This window comes from Argiope bruennichi, chromosome 5, assembly GCF_947563725.1.
Source record: "Argiope bruennichi chromosome 5, qqArgBrue1.1, whole genome shotgun sequence".
Classification (NCBI taxonomy): domain Eukaryota; kingdom Metazoa; phylum Arthropoda; class Arachnida; order Araneae; family Araneidae; genus Argiope; species Argiope bruennichi.
The window spans coordinates 55,828,080-55,848,670 of NC_079155.1; the positions used below are offsets into that span (position 1 = coordinate 55,828,080).

At 25.6% G+C, this 20,591-nt stretch overlaps 1 protein-coding gene across 1 annotated transcript; it reads right to left on the minus strand.

Moving 5' to 3' along the window:
• Window positions 1-1,647: 1,647 nt before the first annotated feature.
• On the minus strand, window positions 1,648-20,354 carry LOC129969321 (F-box/WD repeat-containing protein 7-like). Its single transcript, XM_056083843.1, has 11 exons — window positions 20,073-20,354; window positions 15,200-15,453; window positions 11,823-11,896; window positions 11,563-11,707; window positions 8,609-8,743; window positions 7,707-8,000; window positions 6,556-6,669; window positions 6,219-6,400; window positions 3,600-3,825; window positions 3,311-3,521; window positions 1,648-2,499 (listed from the first exon to the last, which is right to left on the minus strand). The coding sequence occupies exons 2-11, from the start codon at window positions 15,437-15,439 to the stop codon at window positions 2,234-2,236; spliced, it is 1,887 nt and encodes a 628-aa protein (XP_055939818.1). The 5' UTR covers window positions 15,440-15,453; window positions 20,073-20,354; the 3' UTR covers window positions 1,648-2,233.
• Window positions 20,355-20,591: the final 237 nt, after the last annotated feature.

The window sequence follows — 20,591 nt, forward strand, 5'->3', positions numbered from 1 at the left end:
CATTTTACTTCACGTAGTTTTTTTAAATTGAATTTTTAATATATCTATTTACAATAACTAACAATTTTTAATAATGTTACATTTTTCAAAATATGCATCTATGACTTTTTTGTTAATGTTTCACAAATTAAAAAAAATAAAATATATATATTATAGATTTGCTGCAATACCACTACAGCTTCATACTAGAAAATTTTCAAAACTTCTAGAAATCTTTCTAAATTGCTTTCTGATAACACTAAATAGACTTTTTTTTTTTTTTTTTCATCTTTTAACAAATAATAGAAAAGTAAACAGCTAAAATGCTTGACTACTCAACTTACAATAATTTTCTTCCTTTTGTTTTGAGATTTTTTTGCCAATGTTAATTAACTTCCAACATTAAAAAAAATATATTAAATTAGTTTTACTGTTTAGAAGCTTTATTCTTTAATTTTAATAAAATGTAAGTGGCCATTACACTTTTAAAATTTGATATCAACTAAATTAATATAAAATACTCATTGGTCTAACATTTAATAAAAGGATTATAGATAATTTCAAATCAGATTAGTAAAGAAGAAATTATAATCTATCCACATGTTAATACAAACTGATATATGTATTACTAAATGTGAGAGGATAATCAAATGAAAATTTTGAAAAATATTTCCCCAGTAAAAATAATATGTATTTTCATAGATTATAGATTTTAAAACAAACAAACAAACAAAAAAACCTCTTTGTGAATATTGCAATGCAGACTAGCTAGAATTTTTCAAACGTTTTTGAAATTCTAATCCACATGTTAATGTAAAAACATTTTATTCAGTTTTCAACAGAATTTTATAAAAATTCCAAGACTATTAAATGCACAGTGAAAAATTAACAAAGAAGTTAAAAACATTATTAGTTTCATTAAGTGTGAATATCAATAAAAACTGCTGTATTTAGACTAACAATTTTAAGAAGTGAACTTAACTCAACAGGAGCAAACAACAAATGATATCTGCACAATATATTCTGGTTAATTACTCAAGATTTGCTAAACAAATAGACAATAAAAAAGGACATCTATTGTGCTTAAATTATTTGAAAATGATAAACAACTTCCCTGATAAACAATACATTCAGTGAATGTATTGAAAAAAGTATATAACTGATTTCGATTTCAAATACTTAATAATGATAAACTCTTACAATATCGATTTTTAAAAATTTTTTTTTTTAAAGTTCTGGCATACTATGAATAAAATGAGCAATACGAGTCAATAAAAACAGCAAGTGCATTATATTCTTCCAAATAAATACATAAAAAAGCAATTAGTATAAAATTAACTAGTTTCTCTAATATTCATGATTTCAGATATACTTAAAAAAATGCTTAAAATATTTTAACGAAAAATTTTTACATCTAATATAAACACCATCTTAATTCTCACATAAAATGGTGTATAAGAGGCATTATCAGACAAAATTATCCTTTTTAAACTAAAAAGTATGTAAGAATGTATAGCCTTTGTTGTAAATAAAAATAGAGTAGATCTAAAAGCCAATCTGAATACTTTTAATATACTAAAACAATACAAAGATAATGGAAATAAGAATTCAGTATAATGAATTCATTGCATGATTTTTTTTTACAATAAATTGAGTAAATTATCTGCAAATGTTACTAATCCATGGAAATTTCTTCATGACTAGAGATGTGTGACTTAAGCTCATTTTTTTTTTTTCTTTTAAATTTTTACATGTTACCTAACAAAAAAAGTAAATAAGACAAAGCAAACAAAGTAAAAATTTTATAAAATAAAGGCAGTTTATTTACAATATATGGCAGGACAAAATAGTATTCTGACGAGAAAAAAGTAGAATTCAACTGTGTCCAGCACAATGAGCAACACTATTGCAACATGAAAATTTAGGAAACTAGTGGCTATTCTACACTTTTTTTTGTAAACCCAGATGTAAGAAATTATTCAGTTTTGAAAAACATGAAGACAAAAGGAAATATGATTACTGTGATCATATCTTCCATGAAGTGAACTTAATATTGATCTTCTCGTTTTTTTAAAAACCTTCTTCATTCAACTTGAAGAACTTCTTGTTTAATTCATTTTTTTTTTTTTTTTTTCATGCAACACAGCGGTGACATATAGCACCTTTTGAACAAAAAGAAAGATAAGAAATACTTGTGTGCTACTTGGATCACACAAAAGGATTTCTGTAAACTTTTGAATGGAGAAAAACACAATTAACGGTCTGACTCAAAATCTAACACAAGTAGTTTTGTTTCTTCAGTTCCATTTCTACTACCAACAGCACAAATTAATTTAGTACTTGATGCTCGTATCCTCCACACTACACCTCCGCTGCCTCCACTTTCCAATGCTACAATGTTCCTCAGAAAATCTCCTGTTTTTAAGTCCCATAATTTAACAGTGCCATCATCCGAGGATGTAACCACAAATTTGTTATTGAACTGTAGGCTTGTCACAGCACTTTGGTGTTTATTTGCTCCTAAAATAGAATGAAAGCAAATATTAGTTTCAGATTTTATCCGTCAATCAAACTGCATTCTTAGATATTAAGTTTGGGAAAAGGGGCGAGGCAAATTCTTTTAAATAATATAAAGAGCGACAAATTTTCAAAATAATTTAAAGCTCATAAAATGTAAGATGTTAATATTAAATTATTAAGATCTTAAAATCAGTTATGTAGAGAAAACAGAAACATCCTTTCTATGTTATTTATAAGGAATAAGTCATTAAATTTATTTATAAGCTAGATTGTAGCAAGACACAATCTATCTAAAACTTCTTCACAAATATCATTAAAAAAACTGAACAAATGCAAATTTTTAAAGAAATCATTCTTCCTTCTATAAAAATTTGCAATAATTTGCTTTAGCAATAAAGAGAGTAAGATACATAAATTGATTAATCACAATAAAATTTTAAAAAATGCATTGATAAGAAAATTCAACCAGGAAGTATTACTTGCTTGAATCAGAACTAAATGAAGAGCAATATTTCAAATTTTAAGCTATGCCAAAATTTTCTTTAAGGACAATCTATTTTAAAAAGCAGTTTTTCCTAAAAAGTCCGAAGTACTTCATAAATAATTTACAATTTTAATTAGTGCAAAGTCAGTCCAAATGTTAAAAAAAACATTAAAAAAATTAATACAGCTAAAACAGAGAAAATCTGTTTCACTAGTACCTCAATATAATATCCATCTTAATTTATGGACCAAGAAAATAACAAAAAATAAATTTTATAATATTCATGATACAGATCCTATAATAACATTGCTTTTAAAATCAACTTACCAGCTAAAGTTTGGAGACACTGGCCACTACTAATATCCCATACTTTTACAGTAGAGTCAGCATTACCTGACACTAGAGTATTATTCCGCAGTTCCATTCCTGAAGTTAAAGATTGATGGCCCATTAGGGTGTGTTTACAAGCTCCGGTTTCAACATCCCAGACACGTATGGAAGTATCCAGAGATCCACTGACCACATGAACACCATCAAACTATTCAGAAAAAATAAAATGTTATTTCGCTAATATACAATAGAGTGAACATGGATAATGAAATTTTCCGATTGTTACCTGTAAGGAATATACTCTGTTGGTATGTCCTTGTAGTGTGTGGATACACTCTTCTCTTTCAGGATTCCATACTTTTACCATATAATCGTATGCACCACTAACAACTAGTTTTCCATTATATTGTACACATCTCACAGCAGCAACATGGCCGACTAAAACATGCAAACATTTACCAGTATCTACATCCCACACTCTGAGAGTCGCATCCCTTGATCCACTGACAACTCTGAAAATAAATGTACAGCATTTTGAGGACTCAACAGAAAGAATAATTCTCTATAAATCATTTTGATATTAAGTAACAAAGAACTACCACCTTGTAGTGAATATTTCATTTTTTTCAATCACTATTTGAAAACTAAATGTGTAATATATGGAAACTAATTTAATTTTATTTATTCCCATAAATTGTTGAAATAACATGATCAGTAGGGAAAATATCTATCGATAATATGGACTACTGTATATCTTCAGTTAGAAAACTGGTAAATCTTTCCAACAATAATTAATGTAATAGGAAAATGGATTATATAAGAACTTCAAAATGGGATATAAATGAAAATCTTGCAAAGGAAGGAAAGGGGAATTAAAATTTTCTGAAATTAGGACATTCTCATGGTTGGGATAAAAAGCCAATAAATCTCATTGCATCAATAAACAATAAACTTTAATTATAAAACTGCTCAAGTAAACTACTATTCAAGATAATTAAATATGCTTCTTCTAGAGAAATTCTTTCTATTCTATTTTTTCATATAATAAATTTCAATATACAAAAATTCCGAACAATCAATAGGGTTCTGAATAACCTGTCAGCCAAGTTTTTAGTTACAGAGACAATTTATATGAAATGCCAAAATTTTTCTACTGAAACAATTTTACAATCTAAGGTAGAGTGGCAAAAAAAAAAAAAAAAAAAAGAGAGAGAGAGAGAGAGCTATACACATCTATACTTATAAAAAAAAGCTCAAACAGGTCAGAAATGTGCATTTGGGGTCCCTTTTTTTTAATTTTTAATTAGAATTTTCATTATTAATTAAAAATCTTCCTTTAGCAACGCCAAATGAGTAAGGCTTCTGTTTTTATCCCACGCTAATGAGGCTAGGCTTAACATTTGTTGGTTTTCTGTTCTGTTTAAACGATTCTGTATATTTTATTAATGTTTGATGCATTTAAAATTAAACATTGTTAATTAATCGATCTTTCAGATTCATTCTGAAGTACTTTTGAATTAAAATAAAACAGAATAAAGGAAATTAAAAGTTTCTAATCTGCGTAGCATTACCCCAACTGGCATAGAAAAATTCACACATTTGCGTTACCATAACTGGTGTTGAAACTTCATGCATGCGCATTGTGTTCCGATTGTTGACAACAATTTTCAACGGATCCGAACTTGATTTAAATTATTCTTAGGTTAGTTGTGTGCTTTTGTAATTAAATTGTATTTATGTTATACATTTTTTGTATATATGCTTATGTTATACATTTTTTGTATATGCTTATAGTTTTAAGTACATCATTTTTTAAAAATCTCAATCAAATCTCTTCCAACAGATAATTTTAAACGATTTTTGTTTATTTTCTTAGTGTTTGATGCTTTTAAAATTAAACATTGTTAATTAATCGATCTGTCCATGATGAATTTGAGAAAATTTTGTTGAAAAATTCTTGAGATATTACATAAATTAAGAATGATAGTGCCCATAAAGTTTAAATGCTCAGTGACTCTGTTTTCAATAATCCTATTATAAAAAAATACTTTGTTTCAATAAAAAGTATTATTATATTAATTGCAGTTTAATCATTTCCACTTTAATATAAAGTATAAATTCTACGAGAGCTAACAGAAAATTAGAGAGATATTATATTAAGACTGAAGGCCTTTATAATATTATGAGGGAATTATATGACTATCACAATTTGAAGTTTCAAAATATTTAATTATTAAAATTTTAACGAACATTAAGATTGGCGAACCAGCTGGTCGCCAAAGGCGGCTAGTATTTAATAAAACAAAGAAATATTTTTTAAATATATATTATAGTAGATCTTTATTTTAATGAAATGCTTCATTTAAAAGGCATAATGACATAAGAAAGTTTCAGCAACAATACTAAATTTGAACATTTCAAAAATTTCTTATATCAATTCCAAGTAATACATATATGTCACAACACTCTTAGCAAATGAACAGGAAAAAAGTAAAAGACATCACAGAATTATTCTGTTTCTTGATGGCATAGAATATTTAATACTTAGCAGTTTTAAAAACTTCTTTGTTGAATCCATGACCCGAGAGTAATACTTGCCACAAGGAGGAAAAAAATCAGGGGGGAAAAATAAAAGAAAAGAAAGGAGAGAAAGAGGGAAGAAAAGAAAAGAATGGTTTAAAATTGCATAATCGAATCTCAAAAAATGTGGGCAAATCAAAAATCCATACAACTCAGAAGTAAAATCAAAACATAAGAATATTAATCTAAATGAAACAAAGTATAAACTGAAAAGCTTTCTATTATATAAAAAAATATTATCTTTTTATTTAAAAAGACCAACTTTAAAAGACACTAAATTATATTTAATTCAGTTTCAACTAGAAAATTCTAAATCAAAACTTACTTATTTTCATGTAAATGCATACAACGTACTGTTGAGGTATGACCATACAATGTGTGAATACACTGCCCAGTATCAGCATTCCACACTTTTAAAGTTCTGTCAGTAGAACCACTAATGATGATATTCTGCCACATTTGGGATGACCAAACTCCACCAGTGTGACCAGATAATGTCCTTAAGCACTAAAAAGAGACAAGATTAAAAACATAAAAAGGAAACTTTTTTTATATTGAAATTCATGTAGAAAGTTTTCATTATTAGCAAATATGAAAACAAAAATTTAAAAAGGAGTTGTACTAATAATACTAGGAAATAAATTGCATAAAAAAGGCATTACCTTCCCTGTGCTTGCAGACCATACTTTAAGAGTATTATCATCAGAACCACTGACAATACGATTTCCAGAAAACTGGAGACATGTAATCACATGATCATCATGGCCCTTCAGAACCTTTAAAAAAATTTGCATAAATTAATATATATTAACCAATAAGACCAAAGAAAGGAACAATTGAAATAGTTATTTGTATCTTACTGAATGAATGCGTAAGACTTTAATCTATACACTCATTTATCCATTTATTGTTTGTATGTACATGCCGACTAACCTCTATACATTCAAAATACAGTATGGTATTGGAAACTAAGGGTAACTGTAATACTGATGGAAAAAGAAACCTTAATTGTCTGAATTTAATACAGCTTGCCCCAACAATACTTATGCCAACCTAGAAATTTCTTGTCTTATTTTCTTTGAGAAGGAAAAAGTCCTATCAGAAGGACAATTAGAAAATTGAAATTATGTGACAAATTGTAATCAATAACACATTACACTAAGATTTAAAAACATTAGCTAATTAAATTCAAGAATTTTGCATTCAAAGGAACAAAGGATCATTCTTTTCTTAAAGAAAGTCCAACCTCTGAGTAAACATGTTTCCCAATTTATTCAAAATGATGTGCATATTAAAAAGTTTGCAACTTATTAAAAAAAAAAAAGCTAAAATCTCTACTGATTAAAATCAATATTCAACAAATTATAAACCAACGAAACTCGATTATTTGAATTTTTCTTTTTGTTATGCCACTTCAGAAAAACGAAAGCTAGGAATATCAATGATTATCTACTGTAATTCTTGAATGCAAATTGGAGAGTTATACAAAGAAAAGATGAAATAACTTATCAAATTCTACCTTTTACTCACAAATGAGCAATGAGCTCTTGCTTATAATTAAAACTTAAGAAATAACTAAAAAGAATTTGATGACAGATGACTTGATTTTAAATCACTAATCCTGATTAGATAAAGGCTTATGAAAGTTTTTTCTAAATGGAACCAGCAGCTAAAAACCATGGATTATTGAAGATGGAAGAATTAAAATTTACTTTAAAAAATGTGTGTGTGTGTGTGGGGGGGGGACCTTAAATTTATTAACCACACTCATTCTCAAAACGCATATGAATGATGAACACAACAAAACACTTACCTTGGGCAGTTTAATAGGATTACACCGCCAATTCATTTCAATATTGTGCTGACGCATATATGCTGCCTTCCAAGGGCTAGGAATAATTTGACCTGAATTGGCAGTATTATTGGCACTAATAGAACAGCGAGACCGTCGCCTTCCAAGGACTTCTCTAACATCATTGATGCCTTCTTCACGACATTTCTCTCGCCACAATAAATTATCTTCTGCTAAAACTCTCCAATATCGACAAGTCTGAGCAGCTTTTAATAAATCTTTAGGTTCCAAAAAGGATAAAACATATAAAGCCAACTACAGAAAAAGAGGAAAATTTTCATTCTCAATACAAATTTCCAACACAGAGAATACAATTGTAAATACAATTTCCACGCATATTTCAATTAAAAATTAAACATATTAAACTGCATACAACAAATCTGAATTCAAATTTTTATCAATAAATATTTAATATAAAAGAATGTATCAAGTGAGATTCCAAACCAGAACAAAATACAACGATAATATGCTGAATACTAAATGTGTAATAAAGATAAAACTGTCAAATAACAGAAAATGTATTTTAAAGAAAATCCCATGAATTAAACTTATTTAAATTTCTTTTATTTACATGAAAATTTGTTTATTTATATAACATTTCATATATTGATTCACAAATATCTTTAGGCAATCATTAGATAATTTCAAAGTTGCAGTGGTTTTAATGAAATGCAAAAATGAAAAGTTTTTCCAGAGTCATAATTCATTATTAAAGAAACTCAATTTTTAATGTTGAAAATACCTATTATGAAAAAACTGTCAAGATAATAAGAATGCATAATGATTAAAAAACTTTAATTCAACAGGGTTTCTTATTTAAAATACAAAATCACCTGAAGATAAAACATTAACATACAACTTACTTCTTTAGGTAAAAGGGAAATAAAATCTCTTTGAAACTGAGGTTCAATAACATTCATCATATGTCTGACTTGAGCAGGATCACATATATCTATCAATCGATCCAGTGCTGAAAGACGATCCATATTGTTCCATTCCTATAAAAGAAAATTTCAAACTACTTATTGAATATTAATTTTTAATGGTTTATAAACATTATTTAGTACATAAATTTCTAACTATTAGCATACCAGCAACAATGTTATTAATAATCAAAATGTCAATCTCAATGATATTATTTTTTTTTTAATCAATGATTTCAACTCATTAAATTTCATTTCTACAGCCAAACCTCATGTTAAGGGAAAAAGGGGAAAGAGAGATCCATACTCTGGCATTTGCAAGAATTAACGTATTAAAAGAATTTAAAGTATTAAATTACCTAAGAATTTAAAGTATTACATTAAATACATTAAAATATTTAAAGAATTAATGGATTCTTAAATAAAAAAATTTCATAGGAGGCCTGTCGTTATTTTGAAATAAGCCCAAATTTCAAAATTTCCCATAGCAACACCCATTTTTCTCATTAAATTTCAAAACTACATAAAAAGTTTTTTTTTTTAACTTTATTTATCTAGGTCTATTTATTTCAAATCTATGACTATTATATTATCAAAGTTTTGATCTTCTAATGTTAAAATGAAATTTTGTCAATAAAATAAAAATAATTAAGTTGATATTTCCAACTCTTTTAATTATGAAAATATAAAGGTGTTCTACAAACTTTACAAACATATTAATAATTAAAATTAAAAAGCAATTTTTAATATCTAATTCTGGAAAACTTTTAAATTTGGGCTTAAACTAAAGAACAAGGTCATTTTATGGGGACATACAAAATTTCAACTCATTTCTACAAATAGTTTTTCTACTATATTAAATTTCCATTTTACCTTTAAATCAATACCCTTAAAGGTGCATTCACAAATTTCAAAATGTCAATAGCATTTTCCATATTATAAGATAAATAACTTTTTAAAAGATGTAGAATAGTCTCTGTCCTTGTGGGAAGCTAGAAAGTTGACTCATGACTCATAAAAAGACAGAATAAAGGAATTACTGAAAAAAAATGGAAGTTTTATTTCTTAATAAATACTTAAAAAGATTATAAGAATTTAATTTTGCAAACATACTGACCAAGTTATTTATCTTTATACCTAATACATAATCAACTCCATATTTTGTAACAAAAAAGAAAAAGCAACTTGTATTTTTAAAATTTACTGAAGTTTCTTTCCAAAATATCAGATTTCATAAAATTAATCTACCTTAATTGCAATTATTATAATACTGCATGTAATCATAAATGGCATAAAAATATTACACTTAATTCAGAAAGATATTTTTATTGATATTTTAGGTTTACCCCTCGTTTTATCAATATAAAATTACACATTATTTGTTTAGTATTTAAATGAAAGGCAAAAGAGCATCCAAAAAATGTAAAACAATACATTTCAGTTTACTTGAAAGTCAAAATGAATAAGCTTTTAGGAAAACAAGGTTTTGCAAAATTTTCTCAATAAGCAAAAATAAATTAAAACAGAAAATTACACAAAATTTTATAGAAAATTTATTTTTAAATAAATATTTTTTTTTCTGAAGGTTTGTTACTATTTTGAATACAAGAGATTACAATTGACAGCTTAATAAAATATTTATGGGGTTTTTTTTATTTGATTTCAAATATATATGTAAAATCGCGATTCTGTTTAGGCATATTAAAGTATTATACTTGCATTCTTTTTTAAAGAATGTTACAGTTTTAAGCGCAAATGCAAAAATTACAAACACATCACACATTCTAAAATAAAATTTGTATTATTAAACTGGATACTTTTTAAAGAAAAATCTTTTGAAATAAATACTCTCATAAGTATATATAATAATTACTCTAATAATTGTTAGATCACAATTATTCATGCAATTATATCGGCTTTCAAATTTCTATTCATATAAAAAGCAACAAAATATCAGTTGAATAATAGCTTAAAAGAATGAAACAGTGGAAATCATGCACATATAAAATAAATCACAGAACATTTAAAATGTTCTGCAATTTGCATTCTACATCTGCAACAAGCATAAATCCTATGTACATGTCTTCACATAATGAATTATTTCACAATTAAAAAGAATTTATATAGAACGGTAAGTTGCATAGAACGCATGGACAAATGGACAGAATAAATTTCTCCTTTTTTTTTTACCAAAATAAAGTTGTGTATCATTTTAAGTCTATTTATGAATAGAAAGCAATGATAAAAATAGTATATACTCACAAAGAAGGACAAGAATAATATGTAAACAGAATAGAAATAAAATTATTTTTCCCTGAGTTTGAAAATAGGATCAAATTTTCTCTAGAAATTTTAACTTAATGTATGTAACTTATTATGTATGTATCAATTTTAATACTTAGAATGAAAGTATAAAGCTGCTTTTAAAGTTTAAAGTATTACAAAAGTAAAAAATACTATAATTGACATGCAAATATATCCATATTATATTATATATCATATATTTCATATACACAAAACCAAAATTTATATTCTGGGCAATGTTTCTGTATGTTATCTATTCATGATATAAAAAAAAAAAAAAAGTTGTCATTGGAAATTCCAAGGTTCATACAATTTTAAATATGTAGATAATCCCCTATGAAAATTAAGATACATCTATTAGCATATTTAATAAGTTTTAAAATGATATTTTTAGTTTTCATATATAATAAGTAGCAGAATAAAGTTGGGTGGCTGACAACCACCACCAACTGTACTTTATAGTTACAATAAAATGATTATGCAAGAGATAATATTGCAACTATTATTGAGATATATTACTTTAAAAAAATTGAATACAAAATATGCAGAAGTAATATTTTAAAAGTGCTAATTATTAGTGTGCTAATTACCTGAAATTTGGCCAACCATGCTTCAATTCCTGGAGGAGCAGGTGCTGCTGAAGTAGATTTAATTTTTCTAGACAATGCTGACTGGCACTTATCCACTTCAGGTGTAAAAACTTCCACATCATTTTGGCTATTTGAATCTTCATCACTATAATAATATATAAAATTTATAATATTGCTTTAGATTTAATGAACTTTGACATTCTTACTTAATGCAAAAATATATTTACATGCAGAAATCTATGACATTTAAAAAAACTTACTCAATAAAATCTGGTTGTTTACACATTTTCTTTTCAAAGCTGCTGTCATTGGATGCTTCTGATTTCCTTTTCAGCTATTGAAATATTAAACATTTTTTTTTTATTACTATATAACAAAAAGGTTATATTGATTTTGAAAAAAGAAAGTTAATTAATCATAAATTGGCATGAATTACAAAAATAAATTAAAGGGTCATTAAATAAATTACGTAAATTAAGGAGAGAGTACTAATAATATCTTATTACTTTCCAATTTATACAATTTTTTTAAAGTAGATTTCACCTATATTAAGACTGCCTATTGTAATAGTTCTCATGACAAGACTTTGGGAAAATTTTCTACACTGATCATGGTCTCTAGAACCCTCTTCTTAAAAGTTATTGTCACCGAAAAATCATGCTTCTTTAAAAAGTTATTATACATATAATGCTTTGCCCATGTTATCTTGTGAACAGGACAGATAAAATAATTTTGTTTGGGTTTTAACAGGTTTGAAATATGTTGTTAGAATTTTGGATAAGTTCACAAATGGCTCATCTAGCTCAAAGGGGGGTAGAAATTCATTTATTTTGCTAGAACTTTCTTAATATCGAAGAAAGAAAAATAAATCCAATTAGCCAAATTAATGCCTCATTAGGACGAACAATTTTTTTATTTAAAGTTTTCCGATAATTGAAATATCTTACAAATTTGGGCCAAAAAGTGATTTTCAAGTCATAATTTCAACTGCTTTAATATTAACAATTTATGTTGCCAGATAGTAAGGAACCTACTTTTTCCTTCCAGCTTACCAAGATAATTTTTTTTTTAAATGTTCACACAATTTTTAAAATCTTAATTTTCCTTTCAATTTTAATACAAGTAATTTTCTTTTTTCAAATGACCATCAGCAATAAGATATTAATTTTCATATATTTTAAATAGCAGGTTAAAAATAGTCATATGCCAGGATGGAAAATAAATGAATAATAAGCATTTCCAGAATTTTTTTTGGCACCATCTCCAAGTACATCATTTCAGGTTTACTTTAAAAAAAAAAGGAGAGGGGAGGGGAAGAAATAAAGGGGATTCATTGGTTGATTATCCAAGAATATTAGTAAAATAAGCAGAACAGTCACTTGGGACTGTTCTTCTGCATAATCAGTCCAAAGAAAAAAAATTGATCCAATAAATGCAACTTATCGCATATAGAGATGGAAAATAGGTCATGATAATCCAAAATATAAAAACCAGTGGTTCTCTCTCTTTCTCAGAACTGTTCTAAATTCGATTTATATCCCAAAAAAAGGACTTTTGCGTGAATTATTCATAGAATTTTTTATTTTGATATGCAGAAATCTTGAAAAATTATAAATGAAGACATTTGCAGAGAACAATTAGATCGAGTAAATAAATTTTTTAATCGAAAAGTGTCCCATGATTGTCAACACTAAAGGCATTATTCCAAAATACAAGATAAACCTGAGAAAAAATAAACTAGAATAGGAGGTGCTGCCTCACCTATCAATGAATTAGCGCATTTCAATTTATTCTGACAACTTCAAAAACTTTCCAAATGACAAACAAAAAACACCTCAAAATGAAAATTTAGATATTTTGCTTGAACACTAATCGATTTTTATCGATCTGGTACTGAAAATTTGCATACTAAGACAAAAGATTATCGATAATGAGAGCAAGTACATTATTGATTAGAAATAAAAACTTATTGTTTGGATTTAATCTAAAAAAAGATACTTTGTCTCCCTAATAATAGATTGCTTTGTAAATGCTAGGAAAATGAAAAGCTTACTTTTATGTCTAAAAAAACTATAAGGAAAAATAATTTCAGATATAGGTAAATCTCTTTTTTTAAAATTTGATTATGCTTATAACTATTTTTAAAGTTAAAAACAGATTTCTCACTGTTCATGGAAATATTACTGAAGAATCAGAAAAAGAAATATTATAAAAAATCATTATCTTCTTTAAAATAATACTGTAAGAACGTTTTATATTATATATAAATTTATTCAAAGAACTACAACAATTCTTTAAATGCATTAGCAGTGGTAAAATAATCATTCAGCATAAGTAAATATCTAAATTGAATGAAAGATTTATAATTTTGAATAAATATAAACTGATAATTAATGTAGAACGTTAAAGCAGCTAAAATTTTATTTTTTTAAGCACTGTTTTTGATCATTTTATCTCAGCTACGAAAATAAAAAATTATTTAAACTGAACAATACAATCAACTGACAGATAGCCTGTATTATTTCTATGACAAAATAATAACTGCATTTTTTTATAACATACAGTGTCCTTTATATCTAAATAAACCAACATAAGCAGATGGTACTGATTCAAACTTTGACTAGTAATATTACAGATCTTAATGGCACTAAGTGAGAATTGTCTAAGCTAGCTAAACAAATGGCTTAGAATTTAAGAATACACAATAAAAAGCAAACAATTCCACAATATAAGCACAGTTTTTAGATATGGAAGATTAAGAATATATGCATATCAAGCATATACATTTTAATGAATTATATTCCAAATTAATTTCTTAATGATACATTAAACTCTCAAATTTAAATTACCAATATTTTATGTTAATAATGCCCAACAAGGAATAAATTAAATTAAAAAAATTCGCAAACAAAATATTATTTGATAGACTTGTTAAGATCAGTTATTTTCAAAAGCTTGAAAATGTAGATTGTTTGTTAGACAGTACACAACTTAAATATTCTTCAAGCAAATTTCATGTTCGATTTCTTTCAATTTAGGATTTTCCTATTTAAATACATTTTGTGATCCACCTGCCATCTATTGCCAGGCTATTAAAAAAACATATTGTTGTCAAAATCGGAAAACATAAAAAAAAATTATACATTTTATGTAAAATAGAACTATTTAAATATAGCTTTTTTAAAAGGAAAAAAAAATTTAAACAATTGTTTCATCACTGTTTTTAAAAATGCAAAATTCATTTGAAATATTCCGCATAGAAAAATTGTTTTAACATTTTCTGAAATAATTCTAAAAGCGATGCTCGTAGGAAGTAAAATTGATATTTTCTTACAACAATCTGAATCTTTAAATCAAAGAATACTGAAATGTAGAAGGAAATCTAAAAGATTTAATATTAATTAAAGCTAAAAATCAATTTTTATAGCAATACATGAAAATAGTATAATACCACTGATCAGTATAGCAATTTAATACTGCACACAAATGCTAATTGCGAGACATAATATTCAATTTTACAATCCACTAAATAATTTGCATTGGTATGAATATATTTCATTACATTTCATGCCAAAATTTAATCAATCTGATAAAGGCCACTTCCCCCAACCAAAAGATTGACAGAAATTTTACTTACAACTCTATTTTCGGGAAAAGTATTAACATTATAGTCATCATCATCATCATCTTCATCATTATATGTTGAATCATCTAGTGCAGCAGCATCATCAGATAAGCTATCATCCATATTTTCTTCCTCCTCTTCAAACTCTTTAATGCAGCTGGGTGACTCAAAATCATGGTCACTAGCTACATCTTCATCAAAATCCAAAGATTTTATGCAGTAATCACCACCTAAATTTGCTTTTTTAAGCATATATATTACACCTTCTGAAAATGGAAAACATACGATTAGTCTACTCAAAATGCCTACAATAAAAGAAGCAGCTGTAGAAAACAATTTACAAAGCATGAATAAATTTTTACATTTTAGAATGTAACATGTATAATTTTACAGACCAAAATTGAAAACTAAGAGAATTCATTTGATGTAACTTATTTAATTTAAAATTCTGATTAAAACAATGACAAATTTAAATTTATATCTTAACTTTGAACTATACAAAAATTTAAATATAAACATTTTTTTCAATGATGTAAAGAAATGATTGTATATTGAGTGAATAAATGTTCTACTACAAAAATTATGAAGTCTAAACCTTTAAATAATTCCCTGGTTCCATTAACCATAACGAGTAAAGTACAACAAACATTTTAAACAGGGGAAGGAACTGAATTGAAATTGAAACTAATCCAAAATTGAAATCAAGCAAATTTTAATTTTAAATTTTATGCTACATTCAGTCAATTAATAATTATTACAATCTCCAACACAATCTGAAATGGTGACATTCAAAGCTTACTAATTCAGTCAATTTTGGTTACAGAAGAATAAAATATTTTTGTTTAAATTGTTAACATGCTAAATATATTTTATTAAATATAATTAACTGCAGAAAAATTTAGGCTTTATAATATTTTAGCAGTTTATTTAATGACCGATTCTTATATATCATTACTTATCATTAGTTCATACAATTCTAATTTTTTTCCCTTTAGAATTGTATGCTCTGTAAAATGCCATTGAGAGAACTAATAAATTGAATAGTACATAAAATGCAAACTGATATTAATCTTTACCTAGATGCAATACACGAGCTAAAACTATAAACATTTAAGATTTTATTGCCACCTATTTCTGTATTCTTTTCCTACTCCAATCATACAGTAACTCATTTTATTCTCCAATTATTCAGTCACTTCATGTACAATAGATTGATTGCTAATGAAAATAAATAAGTAATTTCATATTTAATCAAAGGAAACAAAAGATATCTTCTAATTACTTGTAAAAAGAGAGGGCTAAAAAGGCAGGAAGCAAACTATAAAATAAACATTTTAAAAATCTAAATCTATAAATTCTTTATTTCAGAGTATTTAAAAATTAAAGTAATTTTTAATTCTCAAAAAGAAAAAAAACTAAAACTAACCTATAGATGTAAATATCATACAAATTAATTTTAATACATATATAATTATCATAATAAGCATTATCAATGAGATACAATTTTCCATTTCATTTGACAATTTAAATGATTACTCAGCAAAAAATAGTGATAAATCAAGCGCATTAACCCTTTGCACTCGGAAAAATAATTCGATGCATAATTATTCAACTAATACAAAGATTTATTTATTGCTCTGAAAAATAAAAATACAAAATTGTTTTAAGTCTAATTTCTTTGAAAAATTTTCTTGTTAAAAAATTAATCTACATTTTTTACCACTCTGCAGGCATTTTTACCAATCAAAATTGAAAAATTAATAAAACATCAAAATGTAACTATCTTGAATGGTGAGTGAGTGTCACCATCCAAGTGCAAAGAGTTAAATGTTTTTAATTTTTATTATTAAATAAATTATGAAATATGGAAACATTTAATTACTGAAAAAATTCAACGGAATCCAGCTATTTAAGTGAATTTTATCATATTTGTCTTAAACATTCATAACTTTTATTTTTTAGATGGATATTATAAATAACAGACAGTGTGAAATCCACAGAATAAAGCAATATTAAATAATTAATGAAGAAGTCTAAAATTAAACTAGACGCCTAGAAGTCTCGTATAGTTGCAAAATTCAAATGAACAAAGTCAAATTAAAAATTGTTTATAAACTAAGGAAAACTTGTATGATTTTAAATAAGAAATGTACGTATTTAATGTTACCAAATTATGGAACAAGAAATATTATAGAAAGTTATTGTTTATAAAAAGGCAATAAACGTGCTAGCATATTAAAATTTAGCAGAATTTATTTTTATCAGAATGAATAAAAATGTTGAATCTAAAAAAAACTTGTCCTACTTTTAAAATAAAATTTTCATATAAAAATTTTCCATTTAAATGAAGAAAAAATTTCAAATTATTACTTGTACTGCTCAAACATATTTATCAACATTTTTTTTTTTTTTTTTTTTTATGTGACTGATAGAAAAATGCAGGCGAAATATGGGAGGGGAAGAGGATTGCTACTAAAGACTATCTTAACCTCTTCCAGTCAACTTTTTAAAAGGTTTTCAGAATTATAATTGAATTAAAGATTTCTAATATTTCTAAAAGTTATCCAGGTAAATCAAATCACGATTTATACATCTTAAAAATTAGCTTAATTATCAAAAAGTTAATGGATCTAAATATGATATGCAGAATACTAAGATAATCGAAGACAGATTCTAAAAATCATTTACAAAGCAAATAAAAGGGTACACATCTCCTAAATATATACATTATATTGCAATTGGACCAAGTGTCTTAATGATTTACTAAAATACAAACATTGTTTAACCAATTTACCCAAGAAAGTCTTTTAAAGTTTAAATTTGCCACTGTTCTCTTCCTACTTAATTGCTAAATACAATAACAAATATTAAGACAACCTAAAAATAATAGTTTGCTAAAACCTAATTAAAGATTTCAATTAAATTGTAAATGAAGGACAAAAAATATTTTAGAAATTTTACATGGCGTTTTTTATGCTTCTTTGTAGAAGTTTTAAAAAAATAGTTAATAGATATTTTCTAGCCTCTTTTAATTAGAATTTGCATCAGACTTAATAAAAAATGTGCAATTTATAAATATTTTAAGTTATTAACCATTTATGATGGGAATTGTTTTTAAAAATTCAGAATTAGAAGTATTTTCAGATTTAGGTAAATTAAAATTTAATATTCATGTTAACATCTTTAAACATTCGGTATTGATGTTTATGAGTATCTTTATTTTCTAAGAAATTGTTGTAAGAATCGGTGACAAATGAAGCATTTGTTAATATAAGTAAACAAACTTGTTAAATTTTTTAATTACAGTACAATATTATTCTTGATATTGCAAGTTAATTTTAAACAATATGTTTATTAAAAAAATTAAGGCAATCTACTTTTTTAAAGAAGTATTAAGAAACAGCAAATCTTAATTATTATCTTAAAATGTTTTGAAGACTTGAGACAGCACATAGAAATAATTTTCTATTTATGATGCATAGAGAAATAATGGGAAAAAAAAATGGAAGTTTTTTTTACCCATAATAAATGAGTGCTAAACAATTATGTTTCCAAGACTTTTTTCAAAAATTCACTTTTACATTTAATACAAATATTCCCAGTAACTTTTAGATTTTTCTTCAAATAGTTACATTAAAAAGTCACGGTTATAAATTTTATATGAAAGTAAAAAATATTTTTATATAGTGGTTTATGCAAATTATGAATGGTTATCAAAAATACAGCATAAAATATTTCTAAATAAAAAAAATGTTACGATTTCATATTTATCGCTTTATAAATCATATAAAACAAAATAAAAAGTTTTTATAACAATTGAATTTTCTTTGCTTTAGATTATTAGAGGTTACAGCAAATATTATTAAACATTCTTTAATTTAAAAACTTGACAAAATATTAAGATTAATATTAAATTCTTCCTATAAGGAATTGCATTCAAATTTTTCACTATACAATTTTTGAATTCATGAATCTAATATTGATGAATTATAGTATCTTGAGAATAAATATTTACAAGAAGTTTATACTAAAAAACAATATTTTTCAAATTACGTGATTTAACTTCAATTGTTTACATAATGAAATTAAAGAGAAGCATTACAGCTTTCAATAAACTGAACATTTATGGATTTAATAATTGAAATATATCTAATTTTCCAAATTTTAGGATTAAAATCATTACAGCTTAATACACCTCATACTTTTATTGTTATTGGCATCTGATATGCTCTTATTCTTATATAAAAATAATTAAGAGGGTTATTTACTACAATGGGACATTTGTTAAAAATTAGTTTAGAATTTAGCAGACTCAGAGATGACAATGAATTTTAAATCACTAAAAATAAGTATAAATGCAATAAATTAAACAGCAATAAATACATTTGATACAGTTAATACAAATGATACAAAAAAAATGTAAATAAACAATGCCATTGAGAATTTATTATACAATACGACAGGAAATGCATAAGTATACGAAACATATTAGCATTTCTTTAGCTAGTAAAGACAAAAAAAACGAAGCTTTTGCTTATGCGTAGAAATAATTATAGCATACGAAGAATGTATTCAGAAAAATCCTTGAAAAATCTTTTGAATTCCTGAAGCTTATTTCATTAGGCTTAGCCATTGTATATGCACAAAAATTTTTATTGCTTTTGAATGAAAACTTAATATTTACAACTCTGGGTCAGTTTTCAACATTATAATTGATGTAAGTAATAAAAATATTAGAAACAAACAATAAAACACAAAAAGTAAACTATAAACTTCAAAAATCAATTATAAACACCAATAGTACAAATACTATCCTTGAACAGAAATTGTTTACAAAATTAAGAAATCTAAAAATAAGAAATTAAAAAGAATTTTCTTGTTTTACCTGTAAGATAAAATATTTAAAAACTTGATACACCAGAATTCCTTTCTCAGAATATGTACACAAACGTAATATCATCATTTAAATTTCGCTTTCATAATGACGTGACTCAAACACAACAAAGAAAATTTAGCCTTCAGAAAAAAAAGCGACTTGCTTGGAGTGTCGATCAAAACCACAGAATTTAAACAATAAGCACAAAAATCTTTCACACAAAATTAACAGGATGCACAATTTTGTACGACAAATAGGTGGCAAGTCGCTACTTTTTCATATTCTTTATATTTTTTTAATCGATTATAATAATTCATTATTTGCAAACATAGAACGATACGATACTGTAAAACAAGTTAAGTGATATTCTTTAAAAAATCATTTTATCGCTTAAAGATGTCAACTTTTAAATTTTTAAATAAGGAATAAAAATAATTTAAAAAGTTAAAAATGAGTTTTTAATTAATGAAGTCTGACTGATTCTATAAATCAAAGACGCCGTGTTCCTTTTTCAAAAATTGAATCATT